The 24,487-nt window shown below is 37.1% G+C and overlaps 4 protein-coding genes across 5 annotated transcripts; 1 reads left to right on the top strand and 3 right to left on the bottom strand.

The window, feature by feature from the left end:
• Positions 1-6,706: 6,706 nt before the first annotated feature.
• Positions 6,707-10,133, bottom strand: BDCG_07797 (MFS phospholipid transporter Git1). Its single transcript, XM_045423579.1, has 6 exons — positions 8,834-10,133; positions 8,104-8,702; positions 8,015-8,033; positions 7,634-7,944; positions 7,283-7,553; positions 6,707-7,203 (listed from the first exon to the last, which is right to left on the bottom strand). The coding sequence occupies exons 1-6, from the start codon at positions 9,020-9,022 to the stop codon at positions 7,054-7,056; spliced, it is 1,539 nt and encodes a 512-aa protein (XP_045278952.1). The 5' UTR covers positions 9,023-10,133; the 3' UTR covers positions 6,707-7,053.
• Positions 10,134-10,340: 207 nt separating this feature from the next.
• On the bottom strand, positions 10,341-11,898 carry BDCG_07796 (alanine transaminase; the record flags this gene model as incomplete). Its single annotated transcript, XM_045423578.1, has 2 exons — positions 10,341-10,595; positions 10,666-11,898. The coding sequence occupies 2 exons, from the start codon at positions 11,896-11,898 to the stop codon at positions 10,341-10,343; spliced, it is 1,488 nt and encodes a 495-aa protein (XP_045278951.1).
• An 8,314-nt stretch (positions 11,899-20,212) lies between these two features.
• Positions 20,213-24,297, top strand: BDCG_17639 (the record flags this gene model as incomplete). 2 transcript variants are annotated; one of them, XM_045426732.1, is made up of 4 exons in its annotated part: positions 20,213-22,725; positions 22,800-23,232; positions 23,439-23,883; positions 23,945-24,297. In XM_045426732.1, exons 3-4 carry the CDS (start codon positions 23,568-23,570, stop codon positions 24,145-24,147), a joined length of 519 nt encoding a protein of 172 aa, XP_045282294.1. In that variant the 5' UTR covers positions 20,213-22,725; positions 22,800-23,232; positions 23,439-23,567. The 2 variants fall into 2 exon arrangements, with proteins under 2 accessions (XP_045282294.1, XP_045282295.1); XM_045426733.1 differs by lacking the exons at positions 20,213-22,725; positions 22,800-23,232 and having other exon boundaries at positions 23,860-24,147.
• Positions 20,681-22,329, bottom strand: BDCG_07795 (26S proteasome regulatory subunit N7; the record flags this gene model as incomplete). Its single annotated transcript, XM_045423577.1, has 3 exons — positions 20,681-20,873; positions 20,951-21,774; positions 21,865-22,329. 3 exons carry the CDS (start codon positions 22,327-22,329, stop codon positions 20,681-20,683), a joined length of 1,482 nt encoding a protein of 493 aa, XP_045278950.1.
• Positions 24,298-24,487: the final 190 nt, after the last annotated feature.

Raw genomic sequence — 24,487 nt, 5'->3', positions numbered from 1 at the left:
GAAGAAGATTCTAGTGAAATTTTTATAATGATTCATATTAGTCTATGTAGATAATATTATCATCTTCTCTCACTTACTGAATGAAATATCTTCATTATATACAGCAAGTCTTCACAGCTCTCAAGATATCTGAGATAACAATGTTATTAACTAAATGTTATTTTATATATCTCTCAGTGTATTTACTGAGTCATCATGTCAGCTGACTAGATATATCTACTTAAGAAGAGAAAGTAGCTGCTATTACTAATCTAGTCTTCTCTATAACATTTGAAGAACTAGAAGAAATTATCAGTCTCTTCAATTATTATCATAATTTAATCAGCTTTTATACAGATCAGATGAAAGCATTAGAGACTTTCAAGACTAAGTTACTATGTAATAATTCAAAAACAGGTCAGAAAAGAGTATTATACACAGCTAAGACTAAGTTGATGAGATTTAAGAACTTATCACAGGTTCACACTCTACTCACAGAAGTCAGATATTTATTTGACATAGTAAAACAAGTCTTGATAAACATTCTCACTTAGATATATTCTGACTTTAAACATCTCTTCATATTGTACATGAACATCAGTAAGCAAAGAGATATCAGAGTAACTCTATATCAAGTTGAAATAAATAATATTGAAAGACCTGTTCTATTTCTCTCTTATTAATTAAGTGCAGCTGAAAAGTGCTACTGAGTAACTAAATTGAAATGTCTTAAACTCATATAAGCTCTGCAGAAATTATCACAGTATTTAGACAGTGAGTTTACAGTTATCATGAATCATGTCACTCTTATATTCACTTTTCAGTTATCAGTAATAGATTATCATAGCAACTCACTAATGAATTAAGTCTTAGTTCTAAGCTCATATCTTCTGTGAATGACAATTCACTATTACAAGAGCATTGCACATACTAATGCTGATACTCTATTCAGGTTGCATTATCTAGATAATGATTCAGAAGAGATTTCTTCTGAAGAGTAGAAAAAAATTCATCAGATCATTATTAATCAGACAGATAGACTGATGACAGATACATCTTCAGTGAAGATATATATGATTTCAACTATAGTAATAGAGCTCATCAATGAATTTAAAAAGTAACTATATCAAGATATTCTCTGCAACTCAGTATTGAGAAAGATCTTTCATAAGACTAGTCAGAAAGAGTAATATCAGTTATTTACAGTGTGAGACAGACTATTGTTCTTTAAAGAATCATGTCTCTGTATTCTTAAATTGCTGATATGAGATGTTATCTGTATATGCTATAATGCAGCAGATCACTCTGATCTTCATTGAATAGAAAATCTTATTTATCAGTTCTTCTTTCTTTCTCATGTCTGAAAGAGAATTCTGAATCATTTATTACAATATCTTAATTACTAACTAGTCAAATCACTGAATCACTTATCAGAGAGTAAATTATATCTCATCTCACTCTCAAAACAGTCATTTGAAGTTCTTTCAATTGATTTTATTACAGAATTATCTGTGAGTGATAATCATGACACTATATTAACAGTCACAGATAAATTTTTAAAAGCAGTAATTTTAATTACAGAACAGAAATAATGAGATACTTCACAATGAGTGAAAGACTTCTATAAGAAGATAATCTATCACTGACAGCTCTCACTGATGATTATTTTGAATAGAGATCTTAAATTTACATTGCAATTTTAAAAGTCAGTTCTTCAACTTATGAAAATTAAGACATGAATAATAACTGTCTACAACTCTCACTTAAATAATCAAAGTAAGTGAATCAATCTCACAGTTAAAGTCATATTGTAAACACTTCTTATAGATGAATATAAAGTAAGTTGAACTGCTCTATTTAAATAAGTGAAAAGAGTATTAAACTCAGTAGCTGCACAGTCAGCAATGATCTCTCTCTTTAAACTGCTTACAGGTGTAAAGTCTAGATAACTATCATTGAATAATGAGAAAGCTTTACTACATATAGCTGAGTTCATCATCATATGAGATGCAGTACAGTAAGATATTCTGAACTTATATACTCTGATAAAAGCTAGAATGACTGAGTTCTTTAATCAATTTCATTCTTAATCAACTATTCAGATTAGTAATTGAGTCTTCTTGAACCTCATTTAAAAAGCTTAAAAGAGCTACATGTTAAAAGGAATATTCAAGCTATCACTCTTACAGATAGACTTATTTCATATTCTTCAGAAGATATCAGATACTGTATTTCAATTGAAACTGTCAGTTAGTTAATAAATGTACTCAGTAATCTTCATTATTCATCTGAAAAAGACTGTATTAACAGAAGTGAATATGAAGCACTTATTATCAGAATCAGTACTTATTAATAATCAGTTGTAATTTGAAGTTGAAAATATCATAAGAAAGTACACAGAGAACAGTAAGACTTATCTTCAGATTAAGTAAAAGAGATATAAAGACCTGATCTGAGAGTCTCTTAAAGTTATTGTATAAGACACTCTGCATCTGATCAAGATCATCATGATCAAGAAGTCTCACAGTCAGCTGAGTAAAGAATAGAAAGAAAAGTAAAATAGAGAGAGAGTGAAAGAAAGAAAGAAAATGTATTATAATTTAATTTTAGCTATTAAATGAGAAGATAAAGAAAACAAGAAAATCATTATCTTTCACTCTTTTCATCATTTCATCTTATCTCTTCTTATTAATTATCTTTAAGCTCTTTCTGCAGCTTGACCTTTTGCTTAGTGAGATGTATATCTCAGAATACAATATTCACTAATAACTTCTTATTTATAAGATTGCTGAAATGCATCTCACTGAGTAACTTAAAGAAATGATTATTAATCACAGTATCTTTTACAGCTGAAATTATATTGATAAACTCAGCTATCTTATTCAGTTTCTTTCACACAGTCTGAATAACATTCAGATTATACTTGTCAAGATTAGACAGCTACTTCAGTATCTTCAAATCTTAAGCTCTATAATTGATTATACAGTCTTCAGAAGACAGAATCAATAACTGTTATATATTACTTATCTTAGTCTTATTAATCATCTTAGCAGAAGTTGAATGACTTATCTTCATCTTATCATCTGTCTTCACAGGTGTTGAGATGATGTCTCACTCACTGATTTAAATGTATTTTAAGAGTTTCAGTGCAATCAGACTCAATATTTTATACTTGAAAGATATAGACATTCTTTTCATTGAAACTATAGTTAAATCATTCTTCTTCTCTATATCACTGATTTTAATAATGTTATTAACATTCATCTTCTCAGCTGCAGTCTTTTCAAATTCAGACACACTCTTTTTAAACAGTAAGTTATTCATGTTTTATCTGAGTTCATATCAGTTACAGTAATTTAAAGAGCAGCAGAACTTCTTATTTTCTCACTGACAGTTAATATAAGTATTATACTCTTACTGTATCTGTTTATTATCTACAGAGATAATTATACAGTTCTTAAATTATCTCTGATTCTTCATGTAAGACTGATATAATACAGAAGCTATTTTCTCACAGATCTGCAGAATAATGATATCTTAATTAGTGAAACTCTTAGAATTAACAGTCTGTGAAGTAATTAGTTCATTATTATTTATTTATCAGTGTAACTTTCACTTAACAGATAACTGTCTTAAATCTTTAATTAATCACTGACTGAGTAAAATGAAAAATTCATAATTAATAAATAATATCTTCTCACTATATTCTGTGAGTCTTTTAATGATTAAGACAGTATCTGCAAGCCTCTTCACAGTCAGGTTCTGCATAATTAATATGCTTAAATAAGTGAGCTTACTATTCTAACAGATGTATAAGTCAGTCTTGTTATTATAATACAGATATCTTATATATACTGTGTCATACAGTCAAGACATCTAATCACTCTTGATATTCTTCTTTTATCTCAACTTTTTCAAAATATTATCACTCAGAGTCTTATACTGCTTCTGACTAGCTCTTCAGTGCTTCTTATTCTCTTTCATTAGTAATAGTTCTTTAGTATTCATATCTGTCTATTCAGCTTCTACTTTCAGTTCTACTTACAGCTCTTCATTATCAGCTGCTTTCACAGCAGTCTTCTGACTCTCTCTCTTCTTATTCATCTCAACATCTTCTTCTGAAAACTGGCATATAAATGATCATAACTTTTTCAAATAAGTAAACAGTGTTATAAGCTTTTATATTATAATCTTAGACTCTTCTTAACTCTTCAAGCTTCTATTATATAATTCATCTATTGACTCTTCTGTAGCAGTATTATACAGTCTAGCTGAGTAATAATAAGATATTACTGTCTTTCTCTTATCTTAATCTTTAATCACTTTATATATGAAAAGATAAGTTGATAGTATTGAAAGCTCATCTCTAAAGTTATTAGAATTAAAGATTTCTGACTCACTCTCTGTCTGAAATTCTAACTCTTTATCTTCATTATTTTCTTTCATCTTATTCTCATCTATCTTCTCTTTATCAGTCTTCTTGCCTGTCTTCTCTTCTCTATCACTTATATGAAGAAGAGTATCACACTTCTTCTGACTTAATAACTGAAATAATTTCTCTAAGATCAAGATCTTTTTCATCATACTCACTGTGTCTGTCTTCACAGCTATTAACTTCTTCTTGAAACTTATTATTTTTATAATCTAATCTTCTATATATTATGATTTTTACTAATTCTGCTATATTAAATTTTAGTAAGATGATGTAAGAAATAAGAGAAGAATAAGAAGAAAGTAATTATAATATATATATTAATACAATTATTTATCTACATTAATCTCTATTACTCACAGAATCTTCTCTTTATTATAATAAAACTTTTATTCTTATCTATCTTATTAAAGAATTCTTTCTTATTCAAGCTTCTTATAATTTCTTTACAATCTCTTTCTTTTCTTACAGCTGTTTTTAGATTAAAGAACTTCTGTCTCTTTCTTATCATTTCTTTTTAAGTTATTCTTACATCTTTCATTCTTTATAGAGATAAATAATTCTTATATCTGATTACTCTTTATATGAATAAGCAATTCTATTACTCAGTCTTCTCTTTTCTATAATATCTATAGCATATATAAACAGAATAGCACTTCTGAATAATATTCATCTCTTTGAGCCTAGTGTCTGTGATATCTGTCATCTTTTTTCAACATCATTTTTTCTTCTTCATGAACACATTCTTTTGAATAGAGAGACTGTGACATGCTTTCATCTTCTATTCAAGTCAATCTTCTATTCAACTCTAGCTTTCACTTCATTTCTTACTGTTTTCTGAAGCTTTCACTTCTATCTTCTCTCTCTGTTCTTTTCTTCATATGCAATCACTTCTTCTATAAAAGCTTTCAATTCTTCTCTATAGAGTCTTCATTCTTTTCTTTATATATAATCACTTCTTCTATGAGAGTATCTGCTTCTTCTCTACAGAGTCTCTGTTCTTCTCTTTATAGATAATTACTTCTTCTACAAGAGTTAATCTCTATAAAACAATCACTGTATATATAAGAGTGTACACTTATCTTCTATCTTTTAGAGAATCAGACAAATTTTTACCCTTATATCTGACTCTACGTAGCAGCGTATGCTACAATGATGAATAGATAAAAATTAATATTTAACTGATGAATTTAGACTAGCCGCTGGAATCATGAATTTCACGTTTGATCTCATTTGATCTGGTCCCATACATTTCTTGGCGTGAATCCCGCTGGGACTGGCTATCAAAAAAACAGATAAAGTGACTATATATCAGATCTTAAAATGGAACCATGACTTGAAAAAAATGAGAAAGTGGTCCCATTTGGTCCCATTTAGTCCCATTCTTGGCATAAAGTTACTATTTTTAGACATTTTAAGGTTTTTTTTAGACTATTTTTAATTTTTTAAAAAGTAACACTTTTTGGTAACACTCAAATGAGATTTAAAGTCATTTAAAGCAATAAAAATAATTTAAAATGAGAAGTGGAAATCATGGTCTCATTTGGAAAATGTGACAAGAGTAGACAGTAAGTTCCACTGGGACAGTATGAAACTACTATCTAATGTTAAAAGCGTGTAATGGGATCAGTTGAATTGGTAATGAGACTATTAAAAAATCTGGTCCTGGTCTCAGACACGGTCACACGGTCAGTCTAGATGAATTCATATCTTAATTATCTCTTTCTAACTGTTATTCAATGCTCAATTCAGTAAAACTCTCATAGTTCTTAATTTCTTCTCATTGATTCTCTTATACAAGGTAATATATAAGACTTTGAATTCTTATAACAGAGATGTAATTAGACTGATCATGTGACTGTGTCTGAAATCAGAATCAGAATATTAGATGATTTCATTATTAATTCAACTGATTTTATTACACTGTTTTAACATTAAATAGTAGTCTCATACTGTCTCAGTGAGACTTACTGTCTACTCTTATCATATTTTTCAAATGAGATTATGATTTTCACTTCTCAATTTAAATTATTTTTATTGCTTTAAATAACTTTAAATCTTATTTAAGTGTTATTAAAAAGTGTTACTTTTTAAAAAATTAAAAATAGTCTAAAAAAAACCTTAAAATATCTAAAAATAGGAACTTTATGCCAAGAATGAAACTAAATGAAATCAAATGAAATCACTTTCTCATTTTTTTCAAGTCATGGTTCTATTTTAAAATCTGATATATAGTCACTTTGCATGTTTTTTTAATGATTAGTCCCAGCGGGATTCACATCAAGAAATGTATAGGACCAGACCAAATGAGACCAAATGTGAAATTCATGGTCCCGGCGGCCAGTCTAGATGTGATTTTGAATTTTGAATTGCTTTTATATATATTAACAGCTCTTTGCAACTGCTCCTCAGTGTAATTAGAAGATTTAGACATGATTATAATTAATGATGATTATTTGAAGATGAAGAATGAAAATATTGAAAATATTTTCTGTACAGTGTGGTTTTCTGTACACTGTGGCGCACTCACTACAGAGAGTGAGTAAGCATGGCACGGTTAATCCGTTTTGGTTTACATGTAAGGAACAGAAGCAGAAAATATATATACTTAAACCAAAGCTTAAACAAAGTGAGTAGTGGCACTAGCAACCAGATTGGCCATTCGACTGAATCGTCTGCATCTGTTCCAACTGCTGCTGCTCCTGCTTCGACTTACTTCCCATCGTGCTCGTATCATAACCATGCTTTTCCAGGTATTGACGGAAGCGCACGTCTTCAATCGTGATCGTATCCTACGCGTATTCCAACATTAAAACCAGTTAATCACACAATGCCAACAGACACTAAAGCAAAAATACATGAAATACCAACCTGCCCAATATTCGGGAGCAAGAACAGCGCTATAAACGCAGACACCACACACATCGAGCTCGCGACGAAGAACGGGTCCTGGCCCGCGCGCACGGGATTCGGCGCCCGGGCCTGGATAATCGGGAACACGTACGTGCCCACGAAGGCGCCGACTTTGCCTATCGCGGCCGCGATGCCGTAGTATTGGCCGCGCACGGCCGTGGCGCTGGTTTTAGAGGCGATGAGACCGATGTTATCTCCCGGTCCGAGCTCGCCGAGGGAGAGGAAGATGCTGTTATTTTTGCATTGTTATACAACGTTTGTCATAGATCGTGAAAAAGGGAATGATGAGAGAAATATAAAATAACATACCCATAAACAACTACAAAGGCCCCGACGTTTTTCGCTGTCGCGAGATATTGGTAGCAGCCGGCCATGATGAAGCCGACGACACCCTGCAGAAAGACGCCGAGGGCAAGTGTATTACGGGGCCCGACCCAGTCGGAGACGAACGCGCCGAGAAACGCACCGGGAATGTAGAAGAGGTTGAGAACGGTGTTCCAGCCGAAGGACTGCCAGAGAGGCGCGGAATCGGAGAGAACAATCTTGAGCCAGGCAGCTGAGTAGATGCCGAAGGCGTAGATGGAGAAGTCATAGATGAACCATATTAGAGAAACGATGGACTAATTTTTGTATCTGTGGTTAATATCACGCTCTTTGTTCCAAGTATATAGATAGATATTCAATCCTTACCAGCCGCATCCAGTAAAATCTGTAAATCTCTTGGGTTAGCAAAACTGGGATACAAACAAAAGCAGAAGAGGTAAGGAGAAGAGACATACTTAACAATGAGCCAAACCGGATACTTATGCATCCTCTCCCGATTGAACTCCTCAGGCTCCTGAAACTTCAGACGCAAATACAGCAAACTCAGAGGTGGAATAACCCCAATCCCCAACATCACCCTCCAGGCCGCTCTCAGATGGCTCTCCGTAAAAATCAACACGACAACCATGGGCACAAACGCTGCAAGAACGAACCCAAGATCAATCTGCACATTAGTAAACAGCACAAACCACCTGTTCCGATGGCCCTCCCTCAGTCCACCTGTGCTCTCGGCTGCCGCAACGCTTCCGGCGGGATACTCACCACCAATACCCACACCAAGGAAGAAGCGATAGATAGTCAGCGCAGTAAAGAGCCCGGATGGTCTGCCGTTGGCACCATAGGAGCCGGCAGAGAGCGCTGCGAACACGATGAGGATAACGGTAGACGCCATCAGAGACCATTTGCGGGAGTAGTGATCGCTGACGTAGCCAAACAGGAGCTGACCTACGACGGTGCCAGCGAAGGCAATGGAGGGAACATTTTTGACGGCGGGGGAGTTGACGTAGGCAATTGGGTAGAGGGTGCGGAGGATGGTGTTGACTGAGCCGATGATCTGAATTTGTTGTTTTTTTTTTTAATAGGTTAGCGAAATGAAATACCAAGCTCCACCAGTATTCAGTCGTGGGTTGGAGCGTTTTGTGAAATGCAGTGAAGAAAATGGGTAGGATCACATCATTGGCATACATTATTCAGATAGCCGTCAGAAAAAAGACCTGCGCCACAGGCTATGACCGGCCACACACGCTCCCAGCGGCTCTTTGGGGTCTCCTGCTCAAGGTCACTTCGGATGGTCGGGATGACAGTTCCATGAGATTTATCTTCAGCTGAGGAGACAGCAGCGGTGTTTTCTACGACAGAGGAATAGCCCGACATAGTTAAAGGTTGGCTGTGATGCTTGTACGTGCTGGAGGGGGGTGATCAGGACAAGAAAAGATGCCCGCAGTGTATCTTTTCAGTAGCTGTTGTATATTTTCTGTATCCCTTTTGAACAGTAGAAGATAAACAAGAACGGTCCAACTGGAAGCGCCGCCTGGATAGGTGGGACTGTGTGGTAGGTGCAGGAAGCAGAGGAAGTGGAGGAAGCGGAAGAGGGAGAGACGAAGAAAGGTATCAAAAAGGACATGTCCAATGTATGAATGAACCTTAAAACCCCCTTCAACTCCGACTCCGAAAGTATCGTGAATGATAAGCGCTCTCCGCAGGCGGAGGGTTCGGGTCAGCGAATAACCAACTATAAAAAATAATGAAAAGTAACAAAATAAAAGTGGGGAATACCCCGACAAGCTTTGACTAGCGAAAAGCTTAGCTAAACCCTATTCTGCAGGCGGGCGAACGACATTGCGAGTCCTGGAGGGTGACTCCATATCAAATCACGATTGGCTCAGATATCCGCGAATGTTAATATAGCAGTATCTTGCATGCGATCTCACACCTTGAACCAATCAGATCTCTTTTATCATCATGTCAAGGTTTGTCGAAGGTTGTTGCATTTGAGTGTATTCGCAGCTGATTCTGTATACACACCTGCTACTGCTTCAGCGGACAAAAATGAAAAGCCATAAGCCATCAAAGGTTTTCGAAGGCCGGAGGTCCCCGATTCCTCAGTTGCGTGCCTTTGAAAATATTTTTCAAGGCAAACCTGGGGTGCGGTGGAAATTGGGCCCGGACTAGAAGCGTGAGTCATATACCTGAAGGACGTCAATTTTGCCATATGGCGCACTAGCAGCTAGAAAGGCGAGAGAGAGAAGAAAAAGAAAATAGAAAAAGAATAATGATATAATACAGGACGTCAGAGACATGGAAAAGATAACAAAAGAATTTTCTATGATTTGAAGATAAATGAATAAAAAAATAATAAACATATTTCAAGAGGGGGAAAGAAAGATCCAAAAGCTACGAGATAGGGTACTACTATCATCATATCGTGTAGAACAACACAAAAAAAAAAAAAAAAAAAAAAAAAAAAAAAAAAAAAAAAAAAAAAAAAAAAAAAAAAACAAGGAAATAAAAAAAGGAAATAAATAAATAAGCTGTATGCAGAATGTGAGGGGATTGAATTAAATAGATAGGATAAATAATTGAGGAGAGATATCCTTCTATCAAATGCTAAGCCCCCAAGCAAGGTACAGTCTTAAAAACCAAAAACATAATAATATAAATAATCAATAAATCAAAAAATAGCTATATGCAATCATCGATATTCATCCATAAACTCCTTATGGAACTTGACGATCCGATCCGTCCACGCCGTCCCAGGCGCCAAGAACGTCGTGCGGAAGTGGAGGGAGCCTTCCTTCTGCCCGAAGCCAGATCCAGGCACCACACAGACACCCGTCGCGTCCAGGAGTTTGAGTGCGTAAAACTCGTCTGGCTCGCGGTTGACGGCTTTGGCGGCTTCGATGGCCTTGGGTGGTAAGTTTATGGTTGGGAAGAGGTACATGGCACCCTAGAAGAAAGTGAAGAAGAATTACCGGTTAGCTAAAATAAAGTAAGATATCTGGGGGGAGGGGACGGACCTCAGGTTCTTGACATTCAACCCCTTCCATCTGCTGGAAAGCTTTATAAAGTGCCTGCGCACGAGCATACAAACCATCTCGAATGCTATTATATTCCTTCTGATACAGCTCGTAGCTAGGATCGCCCTCAACGGGGGGGTTGACCATCATTTCTAGTAGACACTGGCCTATGACAGGCGCGCAGAGCATGATACTGATGAATTTATAAATATTCTCTAACACATCCGGGTGGAAACCGACAAGCTCGAAATAACCGCCCCGATGGCCACACTCTCCAACCATACCCTTCGAAATACTATGCAGCGATGCTAGTTCAACATGGTCATATTCGCCAGGCGCATCTTGTTGCAATTGCCGAAGACGCTTTTTGAACGACGTGAACTCCCCCTTGAAGACGTTTGTTTGGTACACTTCATCTGCGAGGATGACGAGATTGGCTTCGACCGCGATATCGATAACGTTCTTGATTGCATCGGGTTTTAGACTAGCGCCCGTGGGGTTTCCGGGGTTGATGACCACGATTGCACGAACGTCGATGCCATCTTCACGGGCCTTTGCAAGCGCTGCGCGGATACCGTCGACGTTGGTGCCCCACGAGTCGCTCTCGTCAAGGTAGTACGGCACACACTGGGCGTTCAATACTGACAAGGTAGCAGTGTAGAGCGGGTATTGGGGGATGGGAACGAGGACGCCTGTTTTGGGCCCGGCGCAAAGGACATGGAGCAAAGTGTTAACTCCAGATGATGCACCAGCAGAGAGATAGATCCGGGCGGGGTCCGTGGGGAAGCCATCACGGCGCTCGATAAATTTGGCAACGCTTTCACGCACAGCGGGCGAGCCATGGCTCTGGCTGTAAGCGCCTACGCTGTGGACGTCTTTCAGAAGCTTCTTCGCCCTATCAATCACATCCTGTTTATAGCCAAAGGAAGTTTTCAACGCTTCCTCGTTGTCCAGTAAGGCGGGGTATTCAAGTATGCTGAGGACTTGGCGGAAGAACGTGATGGGTTTCTGGTCCAGCTGTTGCGGGTTTCCGATATTGGCGAAGATGACCTTGTCGAATGGAAGTGCATCATCAACACCCACGTTGGCAGCGGCATTTGCCAATCTTACCCGGTATTCCTCAGCCTTGACGGCCAGTTCCCCGCGGACGGCATATTTGGCCGCCAACACGTTTGGGTTAATGTTGCTGCCATTGAGGCGACCTTTCGGGTCTAGTTTTGCTATCGAGCCCATATTGCGACGTGAGAGGGAGAGAGATGTTGATGGTGACAGAGATGGCGGAGGACAGTATGTGGAGGAGCGGGGAGAGTCTGGAATATCAACGAGACATGAAAGAGATGATGAGCCAAGGTTCCGCCAAGTGTATCGGGATTGTAGGATGCAACTAGACAGGGAAGCAAGACCAGGATCGGATCAACCCGTAGATGGAAGTTGAACCAATAGCACTCTCGCTTCCATTGATGTTTTTTCTTTCTTTTTTCTCTTCTTTCTCATATTCCCACAATTAATAGCAGGTGGTGGTGGAGTGCAGGGAGGGGTTGCGGGGCGTATACTCTCGGAATGGGCATATCGGGGACAGCGATATGGGCAGACAGAAAAAAAGTTCCCATACCTGACAGAAAGCCGAGCAGCCGGGATCTCGGCCGGGAAATTGTAGCGCGATATCGCACAACACGGAGGCCACCGATGGGAGAAGAGGGATGAAGGGGCATCGAAGAGGATGAGAGCGAGGACGTAATAGATATGCGCCGACACGCCATGGTGCCTTGTGTCCCTGATCCCAAACGCGGATATTTAAATGTTGCCAGCCTGGGTTTTTTTTGGGTGACAGGAGCCTTCCATAGGGGAAGAACGTAGGGTTAATTTACGGTGATTACACCGTGGATCCACCATTCCACCCGTGTCACGTGTCGCCGATTGTAACACATGTTCCACCATTATATTCGGCGACACGTCGCCGAATATTAAATGTCAAGATGGCGTTGAAATGGCACAGGACTTCTTGACATCATCAGGGGACGGCTCAGTCACCATGTAATCAGTGAATGCCATCATCAAGATACTACTGAGATACTGTGAGCCATAATATACTGTCCTGTCAGCAAAATCAATACTTATATACTATTCAGCTAGACTAGTTAACTACTTCATACAAATCAAATTACTATCTAAAGAAATGAGATATCTCAAGTGTAATATAAATATCTTGTTGTCTGAGATTCATATATTAAACAATCATCATTTTCATCAGTATTCAGTATTGAAATGTCATACAATACTGTCTTTTGAATCACTGAAAGCCTGATAATAGTGTAACTATCAGAATTCTCTTGTAAAATCAGCAGATTCAGCAGATGATTCTGCCTGACATGATGTAGAGAAATAAGTGTAAAGAAAATCTGCTTAATTCTTCTCATTTCATGAACAAAGATAGTTGTAATCTGATCAAGATCAGTTCTCTAATATTGAAGAATATTTCTCTTTATAAGAGAGATTCAGTGAACACACTCTCTGATTTATATGTTAATAAGTTAATAACTGATTAATTGATTAGTTGAAGAGATATACTGAACTGAGAATGTTAACTTATTATAGAAAAGAATTGAATGATGATCTAGTTTCAAAACTGAGAGCTTATTTCAATCAGTGTTATAGAATTCTCACAGATTATTGAGAAATGAATGAAGCAATTCAAGCTTGAAGAGATTTATAAATTATATACTGACTTTCTCTGACATCTTACTTGATGATAGATGACTAAAAATCTTCAGAATAATATAATCTTTTATTAACTCTAACTTAATAGAGTAGTTCAGTGAATCATCATCATTATCTGATTCTTCATTCATTCTCAGAAGATTATTGAACAGTGCTGAACAAACTGTATATAGCTGTTGAATCTTCTGCATCAGACACAAGTCAGATCTGTTAAAAGAATCTCTCAATACTAGTTATAAGATATGATGAAAGCTCTTCTGCAAGAGCAGTGTCTTCTTCATATTCTGATAATTTATTCACTGCACTAGATTCTTGTAGTCTTAATACTTGTTCTTCTCTGTCAGAACATTGTAGTTGTTAGATACAGTGTATTCTTTAATCAGCTTAATATAGTGTAAATTAATATGCATATTCAGCTGATTCTTTATATATTATATAAGCTTTGCTTTTTTAGTATAATCACTGATATGTATAGCAACTGTACTCATTGTTGAAGCAGAGAATGACTGATAACTAACAACTGAATCAGCTTGAAATGATTCAAATGTTGCTGCTGCTCTTACTGCAGCTTCAATAAGAAATTGTAGCTGTCAGCAGACTGTAAGTATAATTTAATGAGCTACTTCAGAATTATTTTCTCTCAGAGATTGAGATATCAATAGGCTATTACTCCTTGCAATGACTGCATATATCTGAATAATAAGATTAATAGATGATTAATTTGATACTGAAAATGCTGCAGAAATAATCTGCTTGATTACTGAACTAAGTCATTTCTCTCTAAGCTCACACTGCAAGACAAGAGATATAATGATTGAAGCTTGAGCATGTTCTTGAAGCTGATACTTCTTAAGATGAGTGATCAGTGACTGTAGATAATTTCAATCATGAGAAAAAGAGAATATCTGCAATATTTGAAAGTATTCTAGCTGATCATGCAGTGATAAGACAGTACTGATCAGCAATGAGTGTGAAATCTCTGATATATCAGTGAACTCACTATGATATGAATCAGAAGAAAAAAAGAAGATTAAATTCAAACTTGAACATATTTGAAAAAGAGACACTGTCTATACTGTCATACTCTGCTCTTGACACATTTACTCTCTGTGTGTGAAATTCAGCAGATTATTCAGTTTAGACTGAAGATGTTACATATGATGATGAAATCAGCTGTTATTATGTAGATTGTAGTTCAGATTCAGCTGATTTTTATCATTAATAAAGCAGCTTCAGCATGATCTTCTTGCAGTTAGTTCTTTGATCTCTGCATTGCTATTTTACTACAGTATATCTTCAAGAAATGCAATACAAGATGCAATAACTCTCATCTTTTCTTCACTGATATTCATCATAACTCTTTCACAATTCAATGTAGATAAGTTATGTGATAATACAGTGACAGTGTTGAGAAAATTGATATTATGAGAATCAAAGATTAGAGTAAAAATATTATTTCACTTCAAGCACTCAACAGCACTCAGTGCAGAAATCATATAAAAATTCATCAAGCTTCAGTATATGTTCTGATATAAATCAAATTCATCAATAAATAATTGATATGACAGGGAAATAACTTATATATCAGAGCAAAATATGCTTTTCAAAAGATCTTAATTATGTACTGCAATTTCCAACTCAGTCTGAATCAGTGAAGATTTACAATATAGTCATATCTCAACAACTTCAGTTTTGATTCTCATGACCTGGTGAAGAAAATACTGACCTTGACTCTCATATACTAGCAGATCAGAACCTGATTCAAATACTGTATTCATATGAATATTAAGTTGATTGAGAACTTGAATAATTAAGATATATTTCATCTCATTCTTCATTGCAATTATTTTGAAGGAATTAAATGATGAATTCAAGAATGATAATCTTTATACAGTCTGCAGAGTATAGTGAACAGCTTCTTGAACTTTCAGAACTATTATATAAGATCTCATGTCTGAATATCAGCAATCATGTCTGATAAAACACACTCTCTTAATATGAGATATATCATTCAACTCTGATTTGCAGTAGCATTCAAGATTCCCACACTGATACTGAATAAAATTGAAAGGAAAAAGAGGTTTATTTGTTGATGAATATTATATGAAGTTGCTGAAACAATATTTGACAGAGCTCTCTCAACTGTGAGATTGTCATAACTCTGTGAAATTGTTGATAATTTCTTCCATTTCTATATGCATTTGTCACCGAAAAGTTGGGAATTTGAGGAGAGCAGATATCAAAGAAATCAGATTTTAAAAGTAGAGTGATCTCATAAAGAATTCAGTGAGATTTTTCTGAGCAGAACTCAGAGTTGACATTTACATTGATAATACTATTGAAATTGAGGTTTTCTTGACTGATAAAATCAGAAATTGTGCTCTGCATTGCTTTTTCAAAGTTGATAGATCTTCAGAGAGCAGACTTATCAGTGATGTATTCTTTAATAAACACAGAATTTACAGTAGTGATTTGTAGTTTTTTTAGGAAATATCTGACTCTTCAGCTCAGAGTCTCATTGTCAGAACAAATGAATTCATTTCAAAGTTACTGTGTTTGTGAGGTATATTAATTACTGAATCAGAATCAACAAATTGATCAGTAATAGTAACAGCAATTGCATCAGTAGCTGGCATTTCAATATCATCAGTAACTGACTCATCAGAATTCTCTTGATCATTATTTTCAGAAATATTCTTCTCAGCAGCTGCTTTCAAAAGCTACTTAATATACTCAACATTATCAGCAGCATCCTCATTATATGACTCTGTCTTTAGAGAATGTTAGTTTTTATAATAATAGAGACATCAAAAGTGATAAACTTACTGAAAATAGCAATACTTCTTTGCTGGGAGTATCATTGTCTGAATCACTGTTGATAAAATCTTTATTTGCAGTTTCTGAGAAAGAGAGGCTCTGATGTTGAAATTTCAATTGATCATCTCTGAATTCTTATCTAGAGACAGATAGCAGATAGTGTTTCAGATTTCAATTAAACAGACATGATATTTTACTTTCTGATATGATTTGTAGAAAAAAGTTGCATAGTTGAAAAGATATGAATGAAGTGAATAAGTGATCTTGATAAAATAAAGAGATGAGGTTGAATTACTGAAAAGAGATATATCAATAAGAGCTGCAATCAGCAACAAACATTATCTTAATATTAACAATCATACTTTCTTTATTATATTCCTGCAAGTAGCTGATTATTTTATCAGAATACTATCAAAATTCTATCAAAATCCTGAAAATAAGCATAATTATAGATCTCAGTTTAATAGATCTCTCTGAACTCTCTCATCTGGTAGATTTACTGAGACAAATCACTGATTTCAAAAGAAATCATATATTGATATATCTGTATCATAGAATGAACATAATGATATCAATGAAGAATATCAGACAGACAAGAAATCAAACTCATTCTCAATATTCAGTGATCTATCAAAGAGATGTCACCAAATCCAGCACTCAGATGCAGAAGTGTATGAGAAGGAAATTCAGCTGACAGAATAAAAGCTCTGTGTTGAAACCAGATAAATGTATTTTCTTACATTCTCAAAGAACAATCTGGACAAGACAGTTGCAGAGATGATGAAAACAAAGAATAAAACCTCATACATATTCTCATCAAGCTGAATTACAATGCTTGATGTAATAAAGACATGGAAGTCAAGAACATTGAAAGAAATGAAGACAAGTATTTTCAGTATTTCAGATCTTAGCAAAAATCTCAACTTTTCAGTGAGATATATCAAGCCTCTGATGAGATATCTTGACCTTTCAGCAGAGAATCTTAGACAAATCTAAACTTTTCAGTGAGATATCAAAACTTGTCTGATCAACTTAACTAATCATTTATTAATATAAAATCATGTTCAACAGAAGAAGACAAAAAGCAGAGAAAGTTCAGTGATAATTGAATTGCATAACTGCTATGAAGAGTTGACAATCTTTGACTATTTTTGTAATTTATTTATCACTGAAAAGTTCTTCTTGGTTTTTTACTGAGTGCGGGGAATCATTGACTTTAATTGATTCTTTGAGTGAGAACAATGATATATGAAATGTAAGTTAACATCAGTTTGAAAAACATCAGACTGAGAAATAAGAAACTGATTCTGAAAAATAGAGATATATACAAATCTGACAATCTAAGTCAAAATATTTGATGATGCTGATACAAATGAAAATTCCACCGGAGCTATGCTGTAATGACAAGATATTCTGATATTTTGAGATCTTATAAGTGATGTTTCTGAATATTGATAAATTGTCAGAGATGATTTTACAGAGGCAATTCAGAATACTCTGACAGTTAAAAAAAGATGTATGATGAAAGATGCACAGAAGAAGGTGTGAAAAAAGATAAAATTTTCAGATGCACTTCTGACAAAAGACAGGCCTGTGATGTAGAGTGTTCAGTAACACAGAGAGTTCTGACATAACTTATTTCTATTTCAATATATTTAGTTTTCTATGAGTTTTATATATAAATTAGTTAATATATACTTTAATATATATAATTAGAATATACCTGTCTTGATATTTGCTGATGAAAATTGTTATATTCTCTAAAATTTGTATGATTATGACTGCAGCAGAATCACTGATTTCACTGCATCAGAAAATCTTCTTATTTATCTGAAATTCTGTAGATATATTTCTGACAGTGTATTGAACACTTGTTTCTGATTAATAGAAATGATTTTATATTCAAAATAGCTGTAGTTCATTCAATGATAGCCCGCGCAGAAAGTATTTATTCTGAAAATAAGATATGAATGAAATCTGCTAGATATGTTGATTGATTGTGTTTGAGAGTCTTCTGAAATATGAAAGCATTACAAAAGAATCAACAATACATATAAAGAGAATGTCAACTTATCATTCTTCTTTTCTTTTCTTTCTTTCTTCTTCTCACAATCATATCATAATGCAAACATTGATTTATCAGCTCACTCAGCTCATTCAGCCTTTTCTTATCTTCAGTAAGATTAGTATTCTGTCAGTTGTAATAGAAAGCTTTAAGAATCAAAAGTTCTAATATAAGATACTGTGTGTGCACAGTACAGTAAGAATATTGATGAACTATTATATCAGTATCAATAACAGCATTAACAATAGTATTAATAACAGTATTAACAACAGCACTAATAACAGCATTAATAACAGTATTAATAACAGCAACAATAACAATAACAGCAGCATAAATGATCAGTGACACTTTCAAGTGTATGCATGCAGTGGCTGCAAAAGCACAAGAGAAAGAGACAGTGATCAGGCTGAAAACTTTCAATCAGTCAGATAAGTTAACAATATGCGAATATTATATCTTGTATATCTTTCCTCATCATATTAATGCTATTTGTGACAAAGTTGAAGAAAGTATGAAGTCATGTTCAAACTGCAATTATGAAAAGAAAGATTGTGTGATATACTCTGATGAATTCAAAGATGAAATTGAAAACCTAGTCTGAATTCATGAGTTTTATCTTACTGTCTCAACAGTTATGAAGAAATCAGTCAAGTCAGCCATGCTGAAGACAGTGAAGAATTTATTCAAGTAAATTAAGAAAGCAAAGACATGCTGACAGAAAGCAGAAAACTAAAAAATAAAGAGTATAGCTATTATATTGAAAGCCTTGAATACATCTATCAGTTCTGCTAAAAAAGTTAAACTTGAAATTGAGAAGATTAAGTTGAATATTGAAAGAGTCAAATTGAAGATCAAAAAGAAGAAAATCACTATAAAGAAGAAGAAAATTGTCATTGAAAAGATAAAATTAAATATTAAAAATATAAAGCTTACTGTTCAGTAGAAGATCTTGAGATTAGTTAATAATCATTATAAGAATTAAAAAGCAGTGATAAAGAATCTCATAAACTTAATTAACAGTGTCAGAGAGAAAGTGCAGTGTATTTTCATTGAAATGTATGAAATAATAAACTAATTTGAAATAATTGTTAAACTTCTCAGTAATACAGTTGATAAGAGCAGCAGTGATAAGAAATCTATTAATAGTGATAATTCTCTTCTTCTCTCTGCAACTCTTATCAGCTTCTCTATCACTGCTGTTAATTCTTCTCTCTTCTTCTTCTTTAATCTTCTGACTCTGATAAGTGTTCTGAGTCTTCAGACTTATGAAATAATCACTGAAACAGTAAGCTAGAGTTGATGAAATGATTCTCAGATTTATTCAGAGATTAATAATTGTATAGACTTTTAAATGCCTAGTATCTGATCACTCTGAAATCTTAACTCTCAAATATCAGATGACTGATAACAGTGTCTCTCAGATCATGACTAATCTGTAAATCTCAATTCACAAGTTCAGTGATGTGATTAATGAGAGCAACATGACTGAGAATGAAGACTATGAAAGAAACTTGATTCAGTTGATTTGAGAGAATTTAGATAGAAGTGTCTGTGATTTTCAATAGAGAATGATATCAGTGAATGAGATGATTTTAAGAATTAGTAATTATATAGATTGAATTCAGTAACATCACTAATATAATAATTGATTTTTTCAGTTTATCACTTATTTACAGTGATTCCATCATTCATTCACCATTATACTATGATTTACAGCTCAGCGACCGTGTCGCCGATTGAAATGGTGGAACAACCATAATCCGGTCGTGTAATAACCCTACGTTCTTCCCATACGGTTCTTAACGGCGGTAGATCACGTGTCATAATCATGTGATGTTGGCAGAATCCAATACCCGCTAGGCGGTGAGTCACCCAGGCACCAGTCATATCACCGATGTCCGGCAGAAGAGTTTGGGTGGAATATCACCAAGTACACCGCTCATTCCTCTGCCAACGTAACAATGCATCATACTCCCTATAGCTTCCGGTGTTGAAAAGACACTGGTCCCGGGTATCATCTAGACAAGTCGATTTGTCACAGCACCACCATTGGGCCGCAGAGGAAAGGAAGAACGAATAAAAAAAAGTTGACGGGATCGAAGCAGGTACAAACTACCATTGACATCTCGATGTAATTTTCGCATATCATATCATCGTCGAGTTAAAAAGAACATCCTGTACTTACCGTTTCGACGATAACAGCCATCGAATAGCGCTCCTTCACATTTCATAAATCAGTAACTGCATCGATAGAAACGACCCCTGCAACGCAAGAAAATCTATGCTATATGAGTTTAATTGGAAATTAAAAATCATCTATCTCATCCATCCGTCTACGGTATTCCCGCCAATCCCTACCTACCATTCATCATACATCAAAACCCATCCATACCCTACTATTCCTAGCCCAGCATATCAACCCCGTTCGCTCCCCCGCATCCTCACCGCCTGCCCGTATTTCTGCAGCTTTGTAATCAATGCATCTCCTTGCTTCACTACATCGGCATACTGCTTATTCTTGTCGTCGGGCCGGTTGGTCTCAATGATGTTGTTGACACGGTCGATCGTGCATGCTATCCGGTCGCCGGCGATGAATTTGGCAAGATCCCTGTTTGAAACGAACGATGGTTAGCCCGAGTTATTATTGTTAAATGAGCGGGGGAAGGAGAGACGATCGATACGTACCTATCAAGGAAATCAACAGTGACGCCAAAATCGTTGGCCATGCTACTAAGTCCGACAACACGATAACTCTGCAGTAGTTGCTGATATCCGCGTAACCGCATCTCGCGCACAAACCACGCGCGGTGCTCATAGAGATAACGGTCCTGGCTCAGAAAATTATCCTCAACGGCCGCCAGTGCCAGGAAGAACGAACGATAAATGCCATTGTACAAACTGCTGACGAGGTTGGAGAGCGGAGAGAAGTCCATTGGTGCCTCTTCTTCCGGGGCAAATCCACTTTCAGCGCCCAGGGTGGTAAGATTTACAACGGTTGATGCGACACCTGGGGTTGTGGTCGTAGCAGCATCCTTCATTTCTTCATCTCCAGCTCCAGGTCCTGACGAAATGGCGCCACTCAAGGCGGATAGCCTGTCTTCTCCTTCACCGAGAATGGCCTTGATTTCAGGCGCATCGACGACTTTTGCTTTAAAGTCGAGGCGCTTCAAGGCAAGGGAGCCAGCGAGGACAGAGTAGACAACAAGGGACGAGTAGCTGCATAATTCGTAGCTGGTGAATGTGGACAAGCTGTCGAGAAGAAGAGGTGCGGCCAGGTTATAAGAGCGGACTGTAAGGAGGTGAAGTCCCTTGTAGGCCTTTAGGCGATTTCTTCGATCCCAGTCCCCGCCACTCTCGACCAACGCACTTGCTCTCTCCACCTGCTTTTTGACAAACGCCTTATCACCAAAAAACAGTCCGATCCGAATAATTGCCAGAATCAAGTCGATCTTCGTGCCTAGAATTCCGGTTTTCTCTAACACTGCTTCGTAAGCAGCAACTGCCTTGTCCTATATGCGTTGAAGATTACTGTTAGAACAAAAATTAAAATGGAAATGAACAATAAAACCTGAAGAGAAGGAAAATAAATAAAATCTTACCCTATCGCCAACCCGGGCCCAGAACTCCGCTCGTTTGCCTCGAGCAGCTTGAACCTCAGTATCACCCGCAGCCTCAGCAGCATCGTCTTCCTCCTTTTGCAAAGCATCCAGCTCCTTCTTATTCTCATCTACCAACGAATCGTACAGCTTCTCGTCCCACGGCAGGGTAAGATTCTGCGACACTTTCCTGCCAGACAGGAGATTCGACGCGACTACGCCGCCTTTACTGCCTGCGGGGATTGTGTGCTGGGAGGTGGTGCCTTCGCCCGTAGTGTTCAGGATGCCGTCGACTGGGTGGGCCAGATGCCGGTATAGAGGGGCCATATGATGTTGTGAAATGGCAGATTGCAGCCTCTTCAGCGAGGCCTGTTGGTGTGTTTGGGAACATGCCGGGTTGGAGAGGTTAAAGATGTCTTGGGCGAGGGAGAGGTTGGGGTATTTGGCGTATTGTGGATCGGAACCCATGGCTGCTGGTGAAATGGAAGAGGAGAGAGAACGGGGGAGGTGAGAAAATAGTAAAAGAAGGATGTCGGTGCGAAAGATCTATAGTTATAGAGAGGGTGGATGTTGATATCCAAGTATGTTGTCAGTCGCGATGGTTGCTGGGTGAGCTGGAGTTTCTGATGTTCCGGCTCCGATATGGCTGGCCTGGAATAGGCCTAGCGTTGTCAGCCGGCTAGTTAACGGGAGGAGGTTGATCAACCTCCTCCCATCTAAACCTCGCTCACTACCTTTCAAAGGATCTTGAACTTCTAATAGTCCTAGGATATTACAATCAGACGGTTACCTATTGGGACTCAGCTGGGCCCAGCATATCGACCGTGCTCTGTTGTTGATGTTTACTTTAGATGAAACAATATTGTCAATCATAACTTGCCCGCTAGTCCCTTCTATCATCTTATATCATGATACTAATGTTTGATTAACTTACGTAGCCAATTATTAGAGCTCAACATGCCGACTCGGGTTTTCCCACACTACCCAAGGCTTAGGCCCATAGAGCTGACCTACTTCATGTTCCACGCTGCCAAATGAACGGTGTTCCCAATATCCGTTGTCTACCACAGTCTTGAACATCCGTTTCTTCAATAGTTTATATAAATTGCTATTCTTCGACAGGATCCTGGGACTTCCGCCAAAGAGAATTCTAGTAACAGCCTCGACGAGTTTCAGGACCTTGCGGGAACCTAGGGCCTAGCTTGATATCTTTCATGGGGATTGAGAAGACAAGCAATTCCTAATTTCCAATTGATTGCTGCGGAGTTGAATGAACCGCGAGCTGCATCAAAGGGGCTCTTACGAACATGGTTACTTGCGTTCGTTGAAACAAACATGCAGAAATGGATGGATGCGCCTCACATGCATTAGGTATGTGCCAAGCGAAAAATGCGAGGCGGAATGGCAGAATGTTGCGAGAGAACTTCAGGTCAGCGCCATCTCAAAAAGGGAGAGCAAAGTCCCAAAACCGAGAACCTGAGTCTGCCAGGGAGCAGTATGCTCCTCAGACCAGCTGCTGTCATCGAGTTTCTTTGATTCACCATAGAGCAACAACCACTGACCTGTCTTCATAACAGAAATAAGACCAGCTGTGATGTGCCTACGAAATGAATCAATGGGTCATGCCAGCAACAGTGAATTGACTCGTGAATTGGTCAATTAGACTGCTCGTTTTCCTCGCGATGCCACCCACCCTGCGGTAAAAGATGGCCGTCATTGAAATGTTCAACAGTCAGCAGTCAACGGCATCGCTGGGGAAGCTTGTAGCACATTTTTATCGTTGCATTGCAACGAAGCTCAGGCAGCGCAGGATAGATCGCCTACAATGGAAAGCAAGACAGAAAAAAAAGGACAGTAAAAAAGGTTCCCATTCGTCTCAGGTAAGGTTGCTGTCCACCCCAAGACTACCATATCTTGTCTGTTGCAACCGTCGTCATCCTAATCATCGCAAGAAAGAGCTTTCATGTCGTTCCCTTGAAAATGCGCCTTTATACATCCGACGAACCACATGGTCCGTTCTTGGTCAGTGATATCTATCCTTTGCTTTCGCGAACATTTCCCACGATGTTGATTGTGTTGATAGTTCGCACGATAATGATGGCAACAAGCTGCCATGGACGTCAGGCGAAAACTCCCTGTGGCGCATCGCCGTCGCTGGTATCGCTGGTGTGCCACGGCAGTGGCTTCCACGGGCTTTATATGGGCCTGCTTCCGCAAGGCACCCTCAAAGTGGGGGGAAGATGGGGGGATGGCCCGGATGGGAGACCTGTGGGTGCCTTTTATTGAAGGTGAAGAGCATATTGATCAATGGTCAAATGGAAATATATATACGTGCCGGATACATACGTATACATATATAAATATATTTGTTGCTATTTATTTTATTTTATTTTATTTTTTAAAGAACACAATAAAGCCATTTCAATAAAGGGTAAATTGGCATATTCAGTAAATATTTCGATATGGTCCCTTTCCGACCTATCACCCATTTCTATGGCGTTGGATATGCACTCAAAATCAGTAGAAGAAAAAGAAAAACAAAAACAAAAAACTGAGTCATAATACGTAAAGGGCAATATTTTCCGGAGAGACACTTCAACAATGACTGGTGACGTGACATATCACC

The sequence above is a fragment of the Blastomyces dermatitidis genome, assembly GCF_000003525.1.
Source record: "Blastomyces dermatitidis ER-3 genomic scaffold supercont1.9, whole genome shotgun sequence".
Classification (NCBI taxonomy): domain Eukaryota; kingdom Fungi; phylum Ascomycota; class Eurotiomycetes; order Onygenales; family Ajellomycetaceae; genus Blastomyces; species Blastomyces dermatitidis.
The sequence above is the reverse complement of the archived record's forward strand: the minus strand, read 5'-3'. Positions and strand labels throughout refer to the sequence as shown.